The 24,297-nt window shown below is 44.7% G+C and overlaps 2 protein-coding genes across 3 annotated transcripts; both read left to right on the forward strand.

The window, feature by feature from the left end:
• Window positions 1–356: 356 nt before the first annotated feature.
• Window positions 357–10,367, forward strand: akt2l (v-akt murine thymoma viral oncogene homolog 2, like). Of its 2 annotated transcripts, none has more exons than XM_083692041.1 (14): window positions 357–437; window positions 1,755–1,919; window positions 2,758–2,886; window positions 3,133–3,244; window positions 3,882–4,032; window positions 4,181–4,312; window positions 4,569–4,634; window positions 4,744–4,812; window positions 5,063–5,185; window positions 5,490–5,618; window positions 6,129–6,343; window positions 6,504–6,591; window positions 6,869–6,971; window positions 7,333–10,367. In XM_083692041.1, exons 2-14 carry the CDS (start codon window positions 1,874–1,876, stop codon window positions 7,410–7,412), a joined length of 1,443 nt encoding a protein of 480 aa, XP_083548167.1. In that variant the 5' UTR covers window positions 357–437; window positions 1,755–1,873; the 3' UTR covers window positions 7,413–10,367. The 2 variants fall into 2 exon arrangements, with proteins under 2 accessions (XP_083548167.1, XP_083548168.1); XM_083692042.1 differs by lacking the exon at window positions 357–437 and adding an exon at window positions 1,307–1,529.
• A 1,401-nt stretch (window positions 10,368–11,768) lies between these two features.
• On the forward strand, window positions 11,769–16,327 carry LOC310824727 (uncharacterized protein). The gene is made up of 4 exons (XM_083697259.1): window positions 11,769–12,072; window positions 13,410–13,603; window positions 14,054–14,235; window positions 14,507–16,327. Exons 2-4 carry the CDS (start codon window positions 13,417–13,419, stop codon window positions 15,923–15,925), a joined length of 1,788 nt encoding a protein of 595 aa, XP_083553385.1. The 5' UTR covers window positions 11,769–12,072; window positions 13,410–13,416; the 3' UTR covers window positions 15,926–16,327.
• Window positions 16,328–24,297: the final 7,970 nt, after the last annotated feature.

The raw sequence follows: 24,297 nt of genomic DNA on the forward strand, positions 1-24,297 counted from the left end.
TCACAGAGTGATAGCGATTGATGTTGAATCAGATCAAATAAACACATAAATAAATAAACCATTCCACACCACTGATATTCTCGGTGTCTACGGTGTGCAGAAATATAATGATGTAGTCGTAAACACTGAGAAAAAATGTAATGCTGCTGTATATTATAAATATCCCAGACCTCACCTACAACAACAACAACAGCAACAACAGCGTCATCAGCAACAACAACAACAACAACAACAACAGTAATAACCCGTGTCATTGCCTTCAGACAGGGGAGAGGTCGGGACAAGGGGGAGCCAGAGACGGTTTCCACATTCAGTTTTTGGCACGGTTACGTCATTTCCTCCTTCAGCTCGCCAGTTTGAGGCTCTTCTCGGGTGGATGGCCTGTGCAGGACCGAGCCTGTCAGATAAACCTGCCCTAGAGACAAGAACAACGTGGGGTAAAGACACCAAATACACTATCAACTCGTATATGTAGCTATGTTTAACTGGCTGTTGTAGTCGCAATACCCATTCACATGGAGGGGGGGGCGGGGGTGTTTGAATTGAGTTATTTTTTTTGACTTGAATTCTCTGCAGCCTAACGCTCTAGCTAGCTTAGTGGTGGCTAACTAAGTTAGCTCGCTGGCTGTTTCATAACAGAACAGTCAGTCAGTGCTGTGCACCTGGCTCTGCCCTGCTTGTGCAAACACCACGGTCACTCGGCAAAACGCAGCTGAGCTTTTGCTAGCGACGTTCACGGTGGTGGAGTCACTCGGTAGATTCATAGCCGGACGGTGGAGCTTTCCTTTGCATTACAGTTCAGGGTGCATCTCGGTGTCCTCTCTCTGAGTCCAATACCAAGGAGGGAGTAGTGAGTAGCAATTATGGTTAGCCAGTTAGCTTGTTTAGCTAAATCAAAGGTGACAAAAACTGTGTCCTGTTTCGTAGCTATATTATGGCTTTATTGTATAAAACACAATATGCATATTTAGAAAATGTGTCTTAAGAGTCCGACACAATGCGGAGCTCCAGCAAGTGGAAACTGTGAGAATCGGTGTGTTGTTGTCGTCGCGGTCCCTATGATACGATCAAAACAAAACTGGGTTGGCGGATGATGCATGACTGATTGCCAGATTACTAGATCCTGCTAGATAGTCCTTTAAATGTACTGGACTTTTGTTTAGTCATTATTCCTGATTATATAAACAATTGCACTGCTAACTTCCAATTGCGCCTCCAAACCATACAATAAGACTGTCAGTGTCAGAAACAACCACCTACGGTAAATGTACGTAGTGTATTTTTTTTTACTAGCCTAAACGATAACCTTTAGTGCAGCCTACTGTATGGAATACTGTCTGCAGCATGGCCAAGTTAACAGCACTTAGCTACCGAGCCTAATTCGTATTCTCACCTCACACCCATTGCAACACTTTACCCCTACTGTGGACGTGCTGCTGAGTTGCTTGCTGGTACTCTGGCATGTGTTTATCTGCTTTCAGGACCAATCGAATCTTGCTCCCACCTCAAACACAAGTCAAGCTCTGAAAGTTCTTAAGGAAAATCTTAGAAAGGGACAACATGTTATACCCACATATTATGTAGTTCAGACAGATGTTGCTACGTGTTTTGCAGAGATTTCTGTCTCGAACATCACCCAGGTTACATAACATATACTCTGAGGACTGCACAAGTAATACCATAGTCAGTCGGGTTTTTGTGTCGTCTGTTGACTTTTTTTATTGTTAACACTTTGATGTCTGTCATTCTTCTAGGTGTCGTGGAGCATCTTTGACACCAACACTATCCTGTCGCCAACAGTAACCCAGACCCCCTTCCCCTAACCCCTACCCCCATCCCTGTCCCCTTCCAAAACCTCCGCGCACCCTTCACCATGAACGAAGTCAGCATAGTTAGAGAGGGCTGGCTCCACAAGAGAGGTGAGGCATGAAATTAACTTTTTGGTCTAAATTAACTTTTTGCTCTACCAACCGGTGTCTGGTGGATGAGAAAGTTCAACAGCCACATTTCTTTAAACCAATATTAAGGCAAAAATACACATTAGCATGACTCCTGGCACATAACAAGAGATCAAACCTCACAGAGAGAAGAGACCAAAACCTGCGCAGAACAAACCTCCTGTAGAAGGGTTTAGATTTCACACCTATTCCTGTGTCAAAATATCGCTAAATATTTCCCCCCTGCATAATTTCTATCTTGTGTTGTCTTGTTTAGTTGAATTTTACTTTAATGCTTTATTTTTTTAATGCATTATTTGGTTGTAACTCAGAAAACTCATATACTCTGGGGTTTGTTTGAGAGTCAGGAGGAGCGTGAGTGAGATGTGCAGCGTTTACAGTCAGCTGGAGGAGGCAGACATGTTGTCACACATTTTGAATTAATGGTGACCACAATTGCGGATCGCTCCTGTTCCAATTGCGGATTGCTCCTGATTTAAATTGAAGCATAGTATTCACAAACCCTTGTTAGCTACCCGCCAAAGTGGCTGGTAAGATTTACAGATTTATCCACCAGTGCCAAAATCTACACGGTGGCGGGTGTTCATTTCTTGCCCAGGGAGGAACCATATCTTATTTTTTTTAATTTTTTTTAAAATTATTATTCTTATTCTCCACAACTTCAATATCAGGCATCATTTTAAAACACGATGTCAGTGACATGATGGATGATGAATCCACCGTTGTCACAGAATGTACGTTGCGGGGTACGGCGAGTGTTCAAGATGGTGTGCTCAAGCCGTCTTGTCTCTATGTCCAGGGGAGTACATCAAAACGTGGAGGGCCAGGTACTTCATCCTGAAGAGTGACGGCTCCTTCATCGGCTACAAGGAGAAGCCGGAGCTAGCAGACCAGAGCTTGCCTCCGCTCAACAACTTCTCAGTGGCAGGTCAGCAGCGTTGCGCCGATGTGAAAACATTGACGTCACAGGTGTTGTTTATGTTTGTGCCTGAGGCAGTGTTTCCCCTTCAGTTTGTTAAACACCCTTTCTTGGTGTCAGTGTGCACTATTTAGCTTTTTTTTGAGAGGCCTTTATTACCTCACAAAGAAAACGTCCAAATGGGAACACCGTGGTCGGTGTGGCAGTGTTCTTTATGGTCAAATCCCTTTCCCGTCTTCCCACTCTACCACCCAGAATGCCAGCTGATGAAGACAGAGCGGCCCAAGCCCAACACATTTGTCATCCGCTGTCTGCAGTGGACCACTGTCATCGAGCGCACCTTCCACGTGGACAGCAACGAGGAGAGGTGAGGAGGGGGCGACGGGTATGAGGGGAGAGCATAGGGAGCAGAAGCAGGAAGCAGAACGCCACACACAGGCTCAGTGCTCGAGCTAGCAGTGTTGTGAAGCCCAGATAGTGTCTTGAATTGGCTGATGTTGAAAGAAGAGTTGTGGTTTTTTTTTATTGTGTAATCTATAAAATGAGATGAGTCATCCTATCGTCCTAGTGTTTTTCAAGTTTTTTTTTTTTGTTGTTGCTGTAAACCCAGTAAAATCATAACTCTCCTTTCAACAGATTCCGTACATTAGCCGATGCAGAACAGGGTCAATGGGCTTTAGAGCACAGCTAGCTGGAGTACTGAGTCAGTACGTCAATACTCCTGCTCCCTACAGGAAGGAGGTAGAGCGTACAGTAGGAAAGAGGGAAAGGAACCAAGGTCAACAGAGTAGATGCGTTGGCATGGGACATGTTGCAGTTTGGTAGCTGTTCTAGAAGCTCACCATGGTGTTGTTAGTGGACATTCAGACTTACTTACTTATCTGTGTGTGTGTGTGTGTGTGTGTGTGTGTGTGTGTGTGTGTGTGTGTGTGTGTGTGTGTGTGTGTGTGTGTGTGTGTGTGTGTGTGTGTGTGTGTGTGTGTGTGTGTGTGTGTGCGCCTCAGGGAGGAGTGGATGCGGGCCATCCAGGCAGTGGCAAATGGTCTGAAGATGCGCGAGCAGGAGGAGGAGCCTATGGACATGTTTGGTTCCCCCAGTGACAGCTGCAGCCTGGAGGAGATGGAGGTGGCTATGTCCAAGACCCGCTCCAAAGTGGTAAGTGTGTGTGTGTGAATTCGTGAGTGTGTGTGCGCGCTTGCATTGTGAATGTGTTCATCGGCACCACATCCTTCCCCATTTTGACAACATACTTGACTGAGCTGAGATGGTTGACGTCCCAACCTCCCCCTCTCTGTGTGTTCAGACGATGAGTGACTTTGACTACCTGAAGCTGCTGGGCAAGGGCACGTTTGGGAAGGTGATCCTGGTGAAGGAGAAGGCCACCGGGATCCACTACGCCATGAAGATCCTACGCAAGGAGGTCATCATTGCCAAGGTACGCTCCAGTGGGGACCGCCGTCAATCCATGTGAAGTCAGGGATTGCTCATCAATTGTTGATTTTTTTGTTGTTGTTATCAATCAAATTTATACCTGTATCCATAGTCAGAAATAATAATTCCCCTCACGAATTAGCTTAGAATTGTCTTCAACAGGTTCATCTTGACAGAACACTGGCTGTGTGTGCGTTTGTGCGTGCGCCAGTGTGAGTATTAAGTGTCAGTGAATCCTGATTTTGTTTTTGTTTGGGTAGGATGAGGTGGCGCACACAGTCACCGAGAGCAGAGTGTTACAGAACACACGGCATCCTTTCCTGACGGTAAGTGTTCCTCTCACCTGTTATTCCGGTGCGGAGTCTCTCACGACACCCACGCACGCTGTACAGGATCAAGGGCAAGGTCTAACTACTCATCCTCCCTCTCTCCCAGACACTGAAGTACGCGTTTCAAACACACGACCGGTTATGCTTCGTGATGGAATACGCCAACGGGGGCGAGGTGGGTACACACACACACACACACACACACACACACACACACACACACACACACACACATGTACATCACACACATCACACATCTCACACACACACATCACACATCACACCCACTCACATTAACACTCTCTCTCTCACACACACACCCTTGAATAGCGTCATCAACAGCAAAGCCTACAGATCTAAATTAATCAGTTCCCTCTCTCTCTTTTTTTTTTTTTCTTCTTTCTCGCTCCCGTCCTCTCCTCCAGCTGTTCTTCCACCTGTCTCGGGACCGTGTGTTCACGGAGGACCGCGCCCGTTTCTACGGGGCTGAGATAGTGTCAGCGTTGGAGTACCTCCACTCTCGTGACGTGGTGTACAGGGACCTGAAGGTAGGCGGCAGCGTCTGTTGTTGCGTCTGTTGCCGTGCCTGCCGCTGTTAAAGTAGTGTTCAGGGCTTTAACCTCTGTATTGGTTTATGGAATACCTGTTTGTTCTTGTGGCGAGGTTCTCTCAGAAGCCCCTACGGGTTTCTCACCTCACCTGAATACTTTTTAAGCCTCTTTTTTTTTTTAATCTAATCTAATTCTTTAACCAACCTATTTTGTCGTTATTATGGTAGTCTTGGACCGAGACTCGAGCCTAGCACGACGTCCCAGGTCTCACGTGTCCCTCTCTGTGTGTTTCTTCTCTTAGCTGGAAAACCTCATGCTGGACAAGGACGGCCATGTTAAGATCACAGACTTCGGCCTGTGTAAGGAGGGCATCACGGACGGCGCCACCATGAAGACCTTCTGTGGCACCCCCGAGTACCTGGCACCAGAGGTAAAGGGCTGGCGTTGGCAGCCGCGCACCGCTGCCACACGGTGGACGTGCATAGACTGCGGATCATAGGATCGCTTTGACTTTGAACCTAGCTGAGGACTTTTGGTCTAAAGTCTGAGACTTAAGGCCCAAGCACCGGTGTTAAATGTGACAGTGGAAATGCGCCATTGTAGTGGGGGTTTGAGTTGAGTTTCTCCATTTAGCACTTTGCTGATATCCCTTAATATATTTTAATGCAGTTACCATTTCGGTAGAAAAGTACTTCATACACTCTATATGTGAATCAGTTGCCTATGAAACATTTTTATTTGAAGGACATACAGTAACTCATCAAAAGGCTTCTCCCTCCATCCTCTCCCCCCATCCTCTCCTCCCCAATCCTCTCCCTCCATCCTCTCCTCCTCCATCCTCTCTCCCTCCATCCTCTCTCCTCCATCCTCTCCCTCCATCCTCATCCTCTTCCTCCATCCTCTCCTCCTCCATCCTCTCTGCCCCCCATCCTCTCCCCAGGTCCTGGAGGACAACGACTATGGTCGTGCGGTGGACTGGTGGGGTCTGGGCGTGGTCATGTATGAGATGATGTGCGGTCGGCTGCCCTTCTACAACCAGGACCACGAACGTCTCTTTGAGCTCATCCTCATGGAGGAGATCCGCTTTCCCAGGAACCTGGCCCCTGAGGGCAAGGCCCTGCTCGCTGGACTGCTGAAGAAGGACCCCAAACAGAGGTGTGTGTGTGTGTGTGTCTGTGTGTGTGTGTTTTGGGATGTGTCTGCTCGAGGTAATCCCAAACAGTGTGTTGTCTATATGTGTGCATACAAAGTGATCTGAAAAACACTGGTGAAAGCCAGTAGGGTATTCTGATGTTGATCTGGTGTTGATTGACAGGTTAGGGGGAGGAGCCAATGATGCCAAAGACGTAATGACCCACAAGTTCTTCACCACCATCAACTGGCAGGATGTCGTACAGAGGAAGGTAAGAGGCTGAGACTGCAGACATGGACACATCAAATACATATGTCAAATACTCCGAGATGGAGATTGCACTTTTTGGACTATTCCATTGGCTCCATTATACCAGACTAACCAAATGAAGCGCAGCTCAGGTATCGTCAAGAATTTGATTAGTATTTGAGCCAGGTCTGAGGGAAGAGAGAAGGCAGAGCACCGTTTGGGTAGATATGACATGACGTTTCCACACCTTATCCAATCACTGCTCTCTCTCTTCTCTCCTCTCCCCCTCCCCTCTTCAGCTGACTCCGCCCTTCAAGCCTCAGGTGACGTCGGAGACAGACACCCGCTACTTTGACGACGAGTTCACAGCACAGACCATCACCGTCACGCCTCCAGACAAGTGTGAGTGTCACCATGGGGGCTTCTAGCGTCATAGGTGGTTTAGTGAACTACGCTCGCACGATGACTCACTTTGCCTGAGGCCTGAAGACGTGTGCCTATTGATTTATTCATTCATTCATTTTGGGTTTCAGAAATTGTACAGTCAACGGTAGAGCCCAGAGGATGACACATACAAGTATTAAACAATGCCTATTTCCGTTGTGGTCCTCTGTGGAAAAGACTAGCATCGCTAGATTGCTCAGTGGGCTAACACAGAATTCAATTGCACAGGCAAGCCGGTTTGATACGTGGTCAGTCGTGTGTGCGTGTGTGTGTGTGTCACCAGATTAACTAAATCAGATCTTGTTCTCTCTGTTTCCAGATGACAACCTGGACTGTGAGGACCCCAACCAGCCTGCACACTTCCCCCAGTTCTCTTACTCCGCCAGCATACGAGAGTGACACACACGCATGCACGCACACACACACACACACACGCACGCACGCACGCACACACACACACTGAGGAGACATGGACAACATCAGCTCTCCATAAAGTCAATTCATCACAAACACACACACACACACACACACTTATCAAAAAGACTGGAGTCTCCAGACGCCGTAGACTGATGGATTGTTTGGGTCGCAGCGGGAATTAAGTGCCTAGACTGGCGGCCATCTTTTCTGCTCAAACCCCGCCCACACTACGGTCACGCACAAACACAGCAGCCTGTACTGTACCACCGGACCTCAGTACCTCACAACAGCACAACAACAGCATCATTCAGTTAGGACTAGAGCTAGAACCCACGGGTGGCCGATAGACAACTACTGCTGCTCCTTGAAAAGCATGTGATTCCTCTCAGACACTGATGGAACTCACTCTCTCTTTCTCTTTCTCTTTCTCTGTCTCTCTCTCTCTGTCTGTCTGTCTCTCTCTCTCTCTCTCTCTCTCTCTCTCTCTGTCTGTCTCTCTCTCTCTCTCTCTCTCTCTGTCTGTCTCTCTCTCTCTCTCTCTGTCTTTCTATCTCTCTCTCCTCTGCTCTTTCTCTCCATGTTTTTGTTTTTTTTACACTAATTTACACTGCTGGAGAAAAAAAAAACTCAACAACAAATGGTCTTATTTTCAAATTGTACCAACGTTTAGAATCTTTTTTTCTTTACTCTGATAATTATGGTTTGATAAGGAGCCATACTGTGTATTTCTGTGACTTTTCGAAGTGCTCTTCTCTGGAACTAGCTGGTACCAACAGTGGTGGACTGGTCCCACAAAGAGAGGAGAGGAGAGAGGGATGTGGTTAGAGTAGTGGAATCTAGGAGGCTTTTTCCCTGTCAATGTGTGTCTTTGCTCAGAGAAAAGATGGGAAGAATCAAAACTGAATGTCTGCATTTGTGTGTGTGTGTGTGTGTATGTATGAGAGAGAGATTGTGTGTGTATATGTGTGTGCTTAGATGTATGTTTGCTTGATGTGTGTTGGCGACTACAGATGAATTGGAGACCTCACACAATACAGAATGTTTCCAACAATGAGCTACAATGGAATATGAGAAACTCAGAAATGTAGGAGAGGGCAACCTTTTAACTGAATGAAAACGAAATGAACTAGTATTACCGCTCTTGTTTCTGACTGCGATCATTGTGAATAGACCTATATAAGTGCTACAGAGGAATGAATTGGGAATCGCTCACTGCACAATATAGATAAAATTTTTTAACCAGTTTTTAATTAAGGACACCAGCCATGTGATTTAAGAGGGTCAATTAGCACTTAGTTACTTAAAACAGACCTCAAATTGTGCGATTTGTATGTGTGTTATGTTTTTTTTGCCTGGTAAGGATTAGTTTTCTCTTCAGTTGTCTCATAACGTCTGCTGTACTATCAACAAACAAAAAAAAAAATGGCCGCACAAGTGGGGAGTGGATCGGTGATGGGGAACCATTCTGGTCTCACAACACATCTGGCGGCGTGGTGAATGTAATGTAAGCTCACCTGGGCCCACTCACTTGGTGCCACGCTGCCGTCAGTCACTGGTGGTGGTGAGAAGGGATGCAGGTGTTTCATGTTCCGTCACCCATGTGAGCCTTGTGTCCATTTGTGCTGTTGGAAATCATTTCTGTAAAGAACTGTTGTTATTTTTATTTTTTTTGTCTTGTTTTCTCTGTTGTCACCTTGTTGTTGTTGTTGTTGTGTCCCCTCCCTCCAAAGTCCCTGAATCCTTTTGAAGACATTACTCTCATTTAAGAAAACTCATAAATTGTTAAATGAAAGAAAAATGTCTCTGTTTTTGTTTCAGTGCTCATTTCAAATGATCCTGTCATACTGTGTCTTTATGAATTTGACAACATAGATTGTGCGTGTGTGTGTGTGTGCGTGCGCCTGCGTGTGTGCGCCTGCGTGTGTCACATGCATGCCCATCAGTTCTCTATATGCAGAGCTATGTGAGCTATAAAAGAAACCCGCTATGCCTTTGAGCCGTCTAGAGAGTGGGGAGGAACGTGTGAGAGAACATGAAAGATGGCTCCTATTGGCCCTTGCTCCTCATGCTACACACACACACACACACACACAGAGAGAGAGAGAGACATCTACAGTAATATACAGGAGTATGTCTGTTCTTGACACACGCCTTGTAAACCATGGGGGCCCTGACTGAATTCCCCATTGGTAGAAGAGCCAGATTGTAAGTGTGAGGGGGTTGGGCATACAGTATCATCACAACTATTCACATAGTGCTGCCTTTTATTTCATACCATCACCTGTAGCCTTTTGGTATATTTAAAGGTTTATGATTTCCAAAAAAAGATTGCCTTTATTTTATTTTTTTTGCATTGAGCAGTTATACTGAATACTGAAATATGCAGTTCATAGGAGATCACTATGACCATTTATACTCAGCATGCCCATGAGCTTTGTAGGACAACATGTAATGTTTAGGGCACTCTCTTATGATGCCTTATATAATCTACAGCCATACATAGAGCCGTGTGGCGCTCTGTAAAAAGCAATCAGGCATGAGAGGCTAGTATACATGTTGATTAATAAGATGCTATGAATGTGTTTACTTGTTATAACATTTTGTAACGGAATGCTTCAAGTAAAGTGTGACAGACATTTTACAGATGCGTTACCACAAGGAAGATGCAACTCTTAGAAGTGCATTGATCCTGTATATGAATCCAAGTTAGGTCATGGATTGACTGCACACATTTAAGGGTGTTTGCTGAATGGGGGGGCCTCTAAACTTGGAACTGTGGGGGCGAAAGCGATATTACCTAACTGAAGTTGTCCAGTTGGAAGAGGGTGTTTTAAATCGCAAGCATGCTGATGTTGCCTATTTTGATTGATGCTAATGTGGGATGCAGATTTTATTTTGGAAAGAATGAACTGCCCCATTAAATACTAAGTACATCTCTGTTTTGTCATTTATTTCTCTGATTTCATGTTTGGGGAAGTTAGTTCATGTACCATAATGTCCTTTATAAATAGTATTCTATGAAATTCATATTGATCTAGTTGATTGCAGGTAATAGCCATGATAATCCAAATGGTTGGGTGTCCCTTTAGTTTGTGGTGACACTAAAATGAATAGGCTACAGGGTACTTAACTGTACCGACTCAGGACCCATTTGGATACCAACATACTCAAGCCCAAATTGACTTATCCAATCCTCTCACATCTACAGGAGGCCTCCCCCAGGCTTGGGGTTATGGTTGTGATGTACAACAGGCTGTATAATGAATGGTGTAATGCTGCGAGTGATCATATTATGCAGTATGATATTGACTTTGCCTATCACTGTCAACATGTTCCCCTATGGGCAAACACGCAAACACACACACACACACACACACACACGGGACATACGCACACAGTGCATGAGAGATATCAACATCACGCCGGAATTGCGCTTTATATGGTTCTTTCAACAATCCTTATTGTGTGACAGAAGACCTCGCATATGTTGTTCATTCACAAATTACGTAAGGGGGGTAATGAAATGTGCTCAGTCTCGAGCGGTTTTCGCCGATTATGTATGACGTCCTCGAGACACGCGAGCCTCACGGTGGTACTTTACGCACTCACCGCGTGGAACATGTGCGCTGGAGGAGCGGCCACGCCTCTTGAAGCTCTCTCACATGTTGCCGCACACATTCATACGGCCCCGTAGCAGGAGTAAAAACTGTCAACGTGGGTTAGGGTTCTCTGTCACCCACCTCGATCGATCGATCGATCGATCGTCGAGCACGCCTGAGAGATTACACCGAAAGTTGCACAAATCCTGTATTTGTAATCTGAATTGTGAAATGATATTGATCTCTGACGTGGAAGAAATGGCTTTTTTACCCACGCAAATGCAGTTGTACCACGTCTAGTTGGAATGTGATCGATGATAGTGCCGTAAGGACATCGCGGAACAATTCAATCCGATAAGACGCATGACCTGCCTACATAGCCGTCATTTCTCAATGGAAAAAAACTCACAACGTGCATTTGTACATGCCTATTGTATCAAATGAATAAACAGCGTGGACATAGGCCTATCATTGTGTGACCGAGGCACATGCTTCCTCCTACAGGACGCTCTGACTTCGGCTTTCGCTCACAAATACACACTCACGTGGACTCCAAAATGTCGCCTCCCCTTCACGTGTTTACGCACGGGATTGGCCACGGCGTTGCCAGTCTATGGTAGATACGTCACCGCTGACCGGGGCAACACCACTGGGGTTGTTACTATTCAAATGAGGAGGCGGGTCTGGGCATAATTCACATCATGGATGCTTTCAGTACATATCAAATGAGAAAGGTATAGGACTGCTAGGTAAGGGCATACGCTGCTGGCAACAATGGGTAAACTTGGGAACGCACGGGTAACATTTATGGGCGTTTGAAAGACTTGTGTTCCATTATTAGTCTGAAGGATGATGATGCCTTATCGAGCAATAGATAGAACATTTTTCTATAGGATGGTACCCTAGAACTTGCAACTTGGAAAATAGTTGTCTTCAGGATCCAGGGATGCTATAATTGGTGTCTGCGTAAACGGAAACTCTTGTCAAGTCCAGGGACAGAATTTGACAAGGCAGAAGGCTTAGAGGACAAGGACAGAATTCTGGTAAGATTTCAGATACATCAATTAGGCTTCAGCATTTCTTCATAACTACAAAGAATACAACCATTGATTCGCTCAATGTGTTGAGTTTCCCAAGATGTTTCCTATAATGTAGCCTAACAGCTTGATGTTCTGTAGTATTGGCTATTATAGATTCCAATGTCATTTTGAAACGGATATGGAAAGGAGAAATAGTGACATACAAAATTAAAACTTATTGTTATTCCATGCATGTTGAAATCCATATCTAGACATATTATTATTATTATTATTATTATTATTATTATTATTACGACTACTATGAATATTTCATGCAGTTATAGTGCCCAATGGAGGGTTGCCGGGGTTGTTATTTCCATGTAGCATTGCCAACAAGCAATTACATAACACAGTTGGGGGAGGGAATACACAGCCTGTCTAGCCGCAGATGATCTTATCAAGTTACTCCAGCCTCATCCGCATGTCCTCTGGTGTTAACACATAGTTACAGAAAACACATGTCAAAACCTTACTCAGCACCGCTCAGGCTACTCCAGGCACTCGCTATTCACAAACACATTAACTGGTGTTTGGAGAGGTAGTGACTTTACTGCATATATGGCAATATCAATGTTTAGGCAAAGAAAGACGAGCTGTTCCATTCCTCCCACACTGTATTTTCATCGTATTAATAAGTGTTAATATTTCTTGAACATCCAGTTCCTAAATTTAATTTGACCTCTGCGCAAACATGTCATTGCTATTGTTAATACTTATTTGAGATATTGTCAGTAAAAAATAAGTAATCTCATTAGCCAAAGTATTATTTTGGCTTTTCTAGGACAAACATTTTGTTTAGGTATGAGATGTCTTGCAAGACCTGTCCAAACAAAAGACTTCAAGATTCAAGATTCAAGATTCTTTATTTGTCACGTGCATACAAGTATACAGTGAAATGCAAAAGTGACAGTGCCACAGAGTAGTGCAACAATACGTTTTAATTAGAGTTTTAAATAGAATAAAATAAAATAGAAGTACTAAAAAATATAAACAGTATAAACAGTATAAACAATATAAACAATGTAAACAGTATGAACAGTATAAACAATATAAACAGTATGAACAGTATAAACAGTATAAACAATATGAACAGTATAAACAGAATAAACAGTATAAACAGCGGTGAAGCAATGTACTTGGGAAGTCTATTATTGATCTAGCTCAGACCTACCCAACCTCTACAATTCCCAGTACAGCAAAGCTCTGTCTGGCAACTAAACACACGAGTCTGAGCATTAATCAACAAATGTATGAGGGTGCGTCATCACGTTTCATAAACTAGCTGCTCTCATCTCCTCAAGGTCCAGGATGCCAAAGGAGCAGGCACATTTTGGGGAGCGGGTACCCAGGGGCACCTCTAAGAATGCCAAGGATAAAAGTAACTGTGCCACACTGCGGGCGTCCCTGGATGCCACACACAGAGACCAGGAGGGCATCATGGGGATGAGCGGGAGGCTGTCACGCTATGACTCTGAGAAAGACTCAGGATACTCTGGTGAGCCAAGTGTCCACTTCTGATATTTAGTTTCACCTTGAAGTTCAATACATTGATCACAGAACACTGAGACAGAAAACTGCATTGATGACAAGTGGACCGCACGTGTTTGACACCATTCCTCATTCCATTCAATGTTTTACAATAAGTCCGTCCTCTGATTTCTTCCACCACCAGCCTCCACTGAACTGGTTAACAACAAAGTGTACCCACGTTAACACAAGCACAAACACATTTGTAGATTACAACTTGTGTGTATTGTCTACTTGAGGAGAGGTACAGTGACTGCATCCACAGACTCCAGAGTCTCTCATTCTCCTCTAACCCCTCTTTTTTTCTTTTCTCTCTCCCACTACCTCTCTTCTCCTTCCCATCACCTTCTCTGTCTCTCTGCCGTTCTCTGTCTTGCTCTCTTTCTCCTCCCTCCATCCCTCTCTTCATCTTCCTCAGAGGCTGGTTCGGACTCGTTGCAGGCTGATCTAGATGACCAGCGCAGCAGTGTGAGCGAGCCCCACCGGGCCCACAGCAGCAGCAGCAGCAGCAGCAGCAGAAGCAGCACAGGTCATAGCATGCCTACATATGAGGATCAGCTCTCCCCCATCTACGTCATCAAGAACATGGTGGTGAAACCGGTGAGACCAGTGGGCTTGTGTTATTTCTATCCTGGGTAATAGTGTTGTTTTCATCAATGGACATTTAGGGTTTACTTTGCTCGAGGCTACCCTAATTTATTTATTTATTCTTTCTGCTTTCTGTTGACCTTTATTTTGTGTCTTGTGTATATATTTCCTCCCTCTCATCTCTCTGTGAATTGTACCCCCTCCCCTCTTCTCCTTTTCTCTTTCTCTGGCTCCTGCTCTTTCCTCACAAAACACCCCTTTTTATAACCTTCTGGTGGTACAGTCTGTACGGGAGCAGCTTCTACACAGCCCCGTGGCGTGGGGGGGAGGATGGCACGATCTGTCGGGTGCAAAGACCCCCACCCAGCTCTTACTCATCCCACAACTGGGGGTACACACCCCTACTCCAGCTCCTGCCCCTACCCCCTCCAATCTACTAGAGCCCCAGGGCCAATCCAAGAAAGGAGGCAGTAGAAGCAACAAGAACCACGGCAGCAAGAACTCCTACCTCCCCATCTTCAACTCTTACCCACGCATTGCCCCCCACCCCAGGAAGGAGGGCCCTGAGTTGGGCAGGGCGGGTGCAGGGGCAGGGGGGGTCAAAGAGAGTGGCAGTGAGGGCCAGAGCCTGAGCAAGAGAGTTTGCACAGAGGACAAGAGGGAGGCAGTCTCAACCACCACACAGCTCAAACCCCAGCAGCAGCAGCAGCAGCAGCAGCAGAGAGAGGGCAGACCCCACTCCTACTCCCACAACAACGTCAGCAGCAGCCACAGCTCCTCCCCCCAACCTCCTCACCGCTCCCTGGGTGGCCATGCCTCCTCCACCCAGCAGAGATCCCACTGCTGCCACCAAAAGCCCAATCGCAGCCCGTCCCCCTCCCTCTCCAACAGTGTGGGCTCCCCCTCTGTCTCCAGCTCGCAGACACCCTCTCCACCTTCCTACTCCAACTCCACCTCTTCCTCTTCTGCCTCCTCATCCACCGCCGTCAGTCCACACCGCGTGTCGCCCGAGGCCCCGGCGGACAGCCTGTCTGACAGCCTGTCGGACTGCTCGTCCACCCGCCAGCGCCGTTTCCTGAACACCACAGAGATCCTGAGCCAGTCGGGCCTGCTGGCCATCACGCTGCGCACCAAGGAGCTGCTGCGCCAGAACGCTGCCACGGAGAGAGACTTAGCCCAGCTGCGCCAGCACGCCCAGCTCCTCTGCCTGGCAGCCCAGGCCGCCCAAACGGGCCAGGAGAACCCCCAACAGGGTCCCAACGAGAGCCCCAGCCCACTGGACAAACTCCTCCAGGCCATGGCCCAGTCAGGACGGTACCCCAGCCTAGACTGGGCCCAGCTCAAAGCCCAGGGCCACCACCGCGCCGAGAAAGGAGACAAGGCGGAGAAAGAGAAAGACAATCATGGATACAACAACAACAACAACAACAACAACGACAACTACGATAGACCATCTCAAAACCCAGCGCCGGTGTCTCGGGGGCACCGAGACGACTACACGGCACCCCCCTCGCCGCTTTTCGCCCCCTCTCCTGCCCCCGAAGAGACGGACCATGGCGGCGGCGCTTTCTTCAACCCTCACTCTGCAATCTCTGGCCCTCGACCCGCCTCGGAGCAGGGGGGAAGACAGGGGATCAACGCTAAGCCCATGTGTGACCTCATCATGCCCCCTGATAGCTCCACCCACCAATATTTACTGTAGCTCCTAAGAGGAGGGGCTTCTGTGGAGGCCGGTTGATAGAGTTGCATGTGTAGATTGCAGGTGGAGGAGAGAGGAGGGTGAGAGGAGAGAGGAGAGAGGAGGGTGAGAGGAGAGAGGAGGGTGAGAAGAGAGAGGAGGGAGAGAGGAGGATGAGAGGAGAGAGAGAGGAGAGGAGAGTGAGAGGAGAGCCAAGGAGAGGGGAATGAACTGAACTGACTTGTGTAAAATGTGAATATGTCATTTTAACTGTATTATATCGGATTGACTGGTTGAAAGGGTACACATTTTCCTTTTTTACAGTTGACTCTCCCACCACACTAAAATCATGATCATGATGATCACAATACAGCATATTATGATGTTATATTTTGATCTCATTATTAAATGTGTAATTTGACTCTGTTTCAGTCTTCTGAGAGGACAATCTGTTAAGGGTCCACATTCAACCATGGATATTTTAGGTGGGAAGGATTTTCAGGTGTTTTTGTTTCTTGCTCTTTTTATCAATAGGCGCTTACATAATTCTTAAACCATCTGTCACTAGAAACCCAGGAAATGATCAGAGGATTGATGAGGTTTCCTGCAACAGTCAAAACAATTCCTTCTGTGATAGTTTGATTGAAACCCTTGATATTAAATTCAATATACTAGGAAACCAAGGGTAGACAAGCTTTTCAACAGCAGGGACACCGAACATAAACCATGACTATGATCATGTTTAGTGACAGTAGAGCTATGACAGGGTGAAGCGGGACATTGACCCCCCTACCATCAAAGTCCCCACTGAACCTCCTCATCCTGGGGACAGAACTACAGTTTTTTCCGGTCTTGTGAGGGTTGAATCCATTCTCTGTTTGTAAAGGACATGGGCTTGAATTGAGCCCTCTTGTCTGTCATGAGGAGACTATAGGGTGCAATATTAGGGACACTGATATTGCGCTCTAAGAAGCACATTGGTTAAATTGTAGTGAAGCTATGTAGATATTAGTGTTCTACCTAGTTAATTGGATTTTGATTGTGTGTGTGTGTGTGTGTGTGTGTGTGTGTGTGTGTGAGTGAGAGAGTTTGTCTGTGTGAGAATGAGTAGTGGTGGGTGTGTTGGATTCCTGGTTCAATTGAAACAGGAAAAATAGGCCTTGAGAATGATTGTAGTTAATAATGTATATTAGAATATAAATGGGATATACAGTGCCTTCGGAAAGTATTCAGACCCCTTCACTTTTTCCACATTTTGTAGTGTTATAGACTCAATTTAAAATGGATTAAATTAAAAGAATTTGCCGCCACACACAATACCCCAAAATTACATGAACTATTATCCTTGCATTAAGCTGGACTCAATTCAATGTACTGAGTAATTTGTTGATGACATTTTTGCATTTTAGCTAATTTTAAGAGTGTCATAGCAAAGGGTCTGAATACTTATGTACATGAGGTATTTCTGTATTTCAAATTTAATACATTTACTGACATTTCTAAAAACCTGTTTTCGCTTTGTCATTCTGGGGTATTGTGTGTGGATTGATGGCAAATTCTTTTAATTTAATCAATTTTAAATTGAGTCTATAACACAACAAAATGTGGGGAAAGTGAAAGGGGTCTGAATACTTTCCGAAGGCACTGTACCAGGTTAGTTACTGGATGTTATTGTGTCAAACTGAGTGCTGTTCCCTCCTGCTTCAGTCACCTGAGCACAAAGGCTTGAGAGAGATGGACTTTTTTTTTAAGATGATGTAATTGACATAGCTGTTAATCATGAGTAATAAAACAACTTGAACTTTATTGTGGGCCCATGTTGTGGATTAGTGTGGGTGTAGTCTCACGTAGCCATACCTCCACATCACGTTGTTGTCACGCCTCGAAAAGTCTGGTCTCAACAAGGTTAGTGTGGGTGGTATGTGATCCTGCTAGTTCGTTTAAATCCCCACATAGAACATTCTCACATGTATTATTTACATAACTACTGTTATGTAAGTGAAATACAAAAGCCATTGGCTATCTCTGTCAGACAAGTGTTTCCCTAGCCCTACAGAGGATGGAGACTATGTTTTTTGAGGGAGATCTAAAACAATTTGTCTAAAGCTTTATATCCTGAAAGCTTTATTTTTAATAAATTAGCAAACATTTCTAAAAACCTGTTTTGGCTTTGTCATTATGGGGTATTGTGTGTAGATTGATGAGGGAAAACATTTTGAAGGGGTCTGAATACTTTCCGAATGCACTGCAAATCACAAACAAACGGACAAAATTGACTGTACTTCATTTAATGGTTAACAACTATGCAATAATGTTTATAAGCAGATTACAACCATACCTTCAAATGAAAACTTCAGTTTGAGTATTAAAGTTACAAATCAACAAGAGAATACATTTGCACATGAAATAGCTCCTCAAAAGGTGTTCTTTCTTAGCTGAGTCTTTTGAGCAACACAAGAAAATGTACTTGCAGGAGAAAGTTCCTGTGTTTTCAAATACGCTTTTCCTCAACATTAATTTCTGCCTGCCTAAGCCATTGACTTTAAAAAATTGTTTTAATAATAATAATAATAATAATAATAATAATAATAATAATAATAATAATAATAATAATAATCCTTCCTTATTCTAGCATTGGGACTGCCAATGGCACCTGGTCCAAGCATAGATAGATTTTGCTTATGATGACTGATGTATAGATGATTCACTTACTTTAGATAAATGTACTTGTTGTAAGTTGCTTTGGATAAAAGCGTCTGCTAAATGTCAAACATTTAAAATGTAAATGTTTGTAAACTTAAAGACAAAGGAAAACTACTGTGGCTGCTTGATTAAGTCAGCGTAGCTCTTATATCCTGAAAGCTTCAATCTCTCTTCCTATCTGAGCTTTTCGTCCTGTTTTCTGCTTCCGGCTTAGCGGAAGGTCATCACCAGGGTGACAGAGGACTGACAAGCACTGGTGAAGGAAACAAGTTCATAATTTGGGTGCAAAAGGGATCCTTCATTGGTTGTCATAGACCATAAACCCTTCCCGTCTTCTACTTGCTTTCCTTCCAAAACAAATTGAGAATCTGCAAAGGAAGTTAAATACAGTTAGGTCCGGAAATATTTGGACAGTGACACAATTTTCATAATTTTGGCTCTGTACACCACCACAATGGATTTGAAATGAAACAATTGAGATGCAATTGAAGTGCAGACTTTCAGCTTTAATTCAAGGGGTTGAACAAAAATATCATATGAAACGTTTAGGAATTGCAACCATTTTTATACACAGTCCCCTATTTTCAGGGGCTCAAATGTAATTGGACAAATTAACATAATCATAAATAAAATGTTCATTTTTAACACTTTGTCGAGTATCCTTTGCAGGCAATGACTGCCTGAAGTCTGGAACCCATGGACATCAACAAATGCTGGGTTTCCTCCTTTGTGATGCTTTGCCAGGCCTTTACTGCAGCTGTCTTCAGTTGTTGTTTGTGGGTCTTTCTGCCTTTAGTTTTGTCTTCAGCAAGTGAAATGCATGCTCGATCAGGTTGAGATCAGGTGATTGACTCAGCCATTGCAAAATATTCCACTTCTTTGCCTTAAAAAACTCCTGGGTTGCTTTTGCAGTATGTTTTGGGTCATTGTCATTTGTACTGTGAAGTGCCGTCCAATCAACTTTGCTGAATTTGGCTGAATCTGAGCAGACAGTATATCCCTAAACACTTAAGAATTCCGGCTGCTTCTGTCTTCTGTCATCATCAATAAACACTAGTGACCCAGTGCCATTGGAAGCCATGCATGCCCATGCCATCACACTGCCTCCACTGTGATAGATGATGTGGTATGCTTCAGACCATGAGCAGTTCCAAGCCTCCATACTTTTTTCTTCCCATCATGCTGGTACAGGTTTATCTTAGTTTCATCTGTCCAAAGAATGCTGTTCCAGAACTGGGCTGGCTTTTTTAGATGTTTTTTGGTAAAGTCTAATCTGGCCTTTCCATTCTTGAGGCTTATGAATGGTTTGCACCTTGTGGTGAATCCTCTGTATTTGAAGTCTTCTCTTTTATTATTATTATTATTATTACAGCATTCATGGTTCTGTTATGTCTTTCTGTTTCTTGACTAGTGGGCTGGAAGGACCAGAAATGATCATTGTCTCATTGTCGCAACATTGTGTCGCAACACGTTGTCTCTAGCTACACCTCCGTCTATGGAGAGCTGTAAAATTGACCATAATTCAGTGTCATTATCTGACTCACCAGAGACACCAGTGGGGTGAGGTCTGAAGAGGACACACGGCTGCTGACCAGTCACGCCCTCAATGACGTCATACAAGCGGTCTGCGCCTTTTGATGGAACACCTGATATTCACTCTCAACTTCCATATGATACCCTAAACCGAATGATAGCCTAATGGTTATTATAAGTTGTAAAACAGGTTTTGGGGCTAGTTCCCACCTCTTGAGCCTTTAAAAATGTTGGACTCACCAAAGATCCAGCCCAAAGCCAGGCACTCAAGTACAGCCATGCAGAAAAGACAGACACCGCTACATCCATAGTAATCAATGAGCTGGAACACGTAAACCCCTCTCTAGAAAAATAGATGAGAATTTGAGTGAGCAGCACAACATACAGTATGTCCATACTCAAGCAGACCACAGAAGAAGAAGACCTGTGGAACATCGTGACCTCTCACCTCTGTGATCATAAGCTGCTGCAGGAAGAAACAGGAGAGGCAGAGGAGGAGGAGGAAGAGCACTCGATGTCCTGCCCTGCGCAGTATCATGGGAAACAGGTCTGTCACAGAGGTTATCATCCATCAACACAAACTGAGAGATAACTGAGAGAGAGAGAGGTAAAGAGATAATCCAGAGAGAAGGAGAAGGAGAAAAAGGGAGAAAGGAGACTAGAGAGGGAGAAAGGAGACTAAAAGCAAGGAGACTATGTCAGATCAGTTATAGCAGTTACATCAATCATATCAACAATGTAATCCTTTACAAAGCATTTTATTTTTGGACTGGCACTCCTTTGGGCAGCCCTCTCTTAATTTGAAGGATTCCAAAATGCATCTATTTTTGCTAAATCATTCTAAGTGTGGACAGTCTGGCCACTATATCTGCAAGAAAGTTGCCCTTACAGTACATGATTGGCATCACAAACATGAATCCAACTTGTGTGGAGCAACCCCATTAGCCTAATACAGTATGAATAGGAAAGGGATGGATGGGGGAGGCAGAAATTGGCCTCTCTAACCTCTCTCTAACCTCTAGGCTATCTGCTGCCTGTAGCTAGCCAGAACAACTAAGCTTCAGCTGCCAGACTGTAGGAAAATAATATCTGAGATCGAGCTTCGATCGACACCTCATAGGCCACAAATAGCACAATGAGAATTTTAAGTGAGCAAAATATGCCTTGGTGAAATATCAGTGTCAATTAAAATGTTTGCGTTCTACAAATTCTTACCTGAGGGTCTGCCAGGTGGACAGGGTCTGGGTACAGGTAAAACAGAACCCCCTCCCAAGCTCCAGGTAAAGTCAGCCCACACACCAGCAACAACAAGAGCATTACATATGAGATGCACATGTTACATATGAGATGCACATGTTACAGATGAGATGCACATGTTACATATGAGATGCACATGTTACATATGAGATGCACATGTTACATATGAGATGCACATGTTACATATGAGAATGTGACTGTGGAACACACTACCTAATGAAAGAGAACATTGTTGCGGTTTTTGGGATGTTAGAACACAACTCCTTGCAGTCTCATATTGTCTGTACATTCTGCAAACAACTTAACCTGTTCCACCTGTTAGCATGGATGACATGGATGCCTACTGCCTGGCCAGTGGTTCATCTTCAACATTTGTAAAGGTAAGAGAAATTGACTACAGCACGGGGGTAAACTACATGGAGATGTATTAGTGTAATGATTAAACTGTAACCAGTTCCTCTGGCAACATTTAGTCAGATGACATCCTGCTCACTATTGACATAGTCAATAAGAAGTACACACATTGTAATTACAGCTGATTACAGAGGAAGGGAACAATACCAGGTGCTACTGTATGTACCTGTGTTCCAGGTGTTGGCCCAGGGCAGCTGGGATCTGAAGGAGAACAGCAGGTAGAAGAGTGCCCAGGCCAGGATGATGATGTAACAGGTATACTCGTAAAACTTGATCAGAAGTTGACCGTAGCCAATCTCTACAGAATGCATTAAAAACAGATAATAAAAACTGTCACAGTTCTGTCTGACCACCAGGGGGCGGCAGAGGTCACCCCCAGAGACTATTGGCACACATGTGTTGCCCATTACTCATTAGGACCCTTCCCTATAAGAAGTGTGTTTTTCTGTTTTTCCTTTGTCTTGGATTGAATTCTCCTACACTATACTCCAGCCTCTCAAGTCTTCCTTAGTTGATATTGTTTGTATATACAGTGCCCTGCGTAAGTAATGGGACACTGTCCCATTACTTACGCAGGGCACTGTATGTGGACCCCAGGAAGAGTAGCAACAGCTAATGGGGATCTTAACTAAAGTTAACTAAATCTGTTGGTTGTCTTCTTCACTGTCCCATTACTTACGGAGGGCACTGTATCTGACTCATGGTTACAATGTTAACATTGTCTGACTGTATTCTCTAATACTGTATTCTCTACAACACCACAGGCAGATCAGGTCTCCTCTGCGTCATACTCACCACCACCGTTCTTGTAGCAGAGATAGGGGAACCGCCACACGTTACCCAAGCCAACAACATGACGTGCCACCGCTAGATTATACTCTGTTTTTGTGCTCCACTGTCCTCAACCCTTCTCTCCACCTCACCCATTTTCCTCTTGCCAGTCATTTTTACTGTTTACTCTAGTTCTCTCTACCCTAAATACTTCCTCACCTCTGCCCGCTGCATTGCTCTATTTCTCAGTGTGCTACTCACTAGTGAGGTGTAGGAAGAGAAGCTGCTTTACACTCATTTGACTGAAAACCAGCAGGCTTCTCTATTCACCATATGGAAATACCATTGCCAAAATACCGCTGACAACCATCCACCAGCAAATGAAATGTTACAATTGTTGGCAACTATAAAGCTATATTTTAATCTTGGCCATGCATTTTAAGTAAATTAACAGATTAGACAAAAGAGGTGTCATTTCATTTGAATTGGTTTGCATGTGGGAAAAGAATATTAAAAGCCAAACAAGTAATGCCAGTTCATCAGCATGCTGTTAAAAGATGAGCCTATACAGTACCACTTCAAATAATAAGTTGTTTTACATTTACATTTACATTTTTGACATTTAGCAGACGTTTTTACCTGTCTCTCTACATTCCTCCCCTCTACCTGTCTCTCTCCATTCCTCCCCTCTACCTCTCTCTACATTCCTCCCCTCTACCTGTCTCTCTCCATCCCTCCCCTCTACCTGTCTCTCTCCATCTCTCCCCTCTACCTGTCTCTTTACATCCCTCCCCTCTACCTGTCTCTCTACATCCCTCCCCTCTACCTGTCTCTCTCCATCCCTCCCCTCTACCTGTCTCTCTCCATCCCTCCCCTCTACCTGTCTCTCTACATCCCTCCCCTCTACCTGTCTCTCTACATCCTCCCCCTCTACCTGTCTCTCTACATCCCTCCCCTCTACCTGTCTCTCTACATCCCTCCCCTCTACCTGTCTCTCTACATCCCTCCCCTCTACCTGTCTCTCTACATCCTCCCCCTCTACCTGTCTCTCTACATCCCTCCCCTCTACCTGTCTCTCTACATCCCTCCCCTCTACCTGTCTCTCTACATTCCTCCCCTCTACCTGTCTCTCTACATCCCTCCCCTCTACCTGTCTCTCTACATTCCTCCCCTCTACCTGTCTCTTTACATCCCTCCCCTCTACCTGTCTCTCTACATCCCTCCCCTCTACCTGTCTCTCTCCATCCACTCCTCTTCTGATATCCGACCCATGATCCCTTCTGCCCTCCATTCTCTATCTCTCTCTATCCCTGACTATATATAGTGAGAGGGTGAAGGCTGCTTTCCTTATTAAGTCTAATTTCCCTTGCTGATGCCATACATTTCATTTAACCTGTGGACAAACGTACCATACTGCGGAGGGAACATTGCCTGCATTGTGTCGTAAGATGAAAATTATGTCTGAGGAGCAATTTGCAAAACTCAAGTTTTAAACAAAAAATGATATGTATTAAATCAAAACTCAAACTTTAATTATAGAGCACATTTCATACACTAATGCAACACAATGCATTTTACAGCCATATGAATGAAAATAATGAAAAGACAATGAGACAAAACAAAAGAGGGTAAGTATAACAGTCATGGGAGTTTAAAACAGTAAAGGCAGAGATCAAGTGAGGACTGTTGATACTAATGCATGGTAAATAAAAGCTCAA

The sequence above is a fragment of the Argentina silus genome, assembly GCF_951799395.1.
Source record: "Argentina silus genome assembly, chromosome: 2".
NCBI lineage: Eukaryota > Metazoa > Chordata > Actinopteri > Argentiniformes > Argentinidae > Argentina > Argentina silus.

Bases quoted from the DNA above. Each gene is read 5' to 3' on its own strand.
- akt2l (XM_083692041.1), top strand. From the start codon at position 1,874: ATGAACGAAGTCAGCATAGTTAGAGAGGGCTGGCTCCACAAGAGAG. The intron at 4,033-4,180 runs GTAAGTGTGTGT...CTGTGTGTTCAG, and splicing joins CCAAGACCCGCTCCAAAGTG to ACGATGAGTGACTTTGACTA. The intron at 6,592-6,868 runs GTAAGAGGCTGA...TCCCCTCTTCAG, and splicing joins AGGATGTCGTACAGAGGAAG to CTGACTCCGCCCTTCAAGCC.
- LOC310824727 (XM_083697259.1), top strand. From the start codon at position 13,417: ATGCCAAAGGAGCAGGCACATTTTGGGGAGCGGGTACCCAGGGGCACC. The intron at 13,604-14,053 runs GTGAGCCAAGTG...CATCTTCCTCAG, and splicing joins GAAAGACTCAGGATACTCTG to AGGCTGGTTCGGACTCGTTG. The intron at 14,236-14,506 runs GTGAGACCAGTG...CTGGTGGTACAG, and splicing joins AGAACATGGTGGTGAAACCG to TCTGTACGGGAGCAGCTTCT.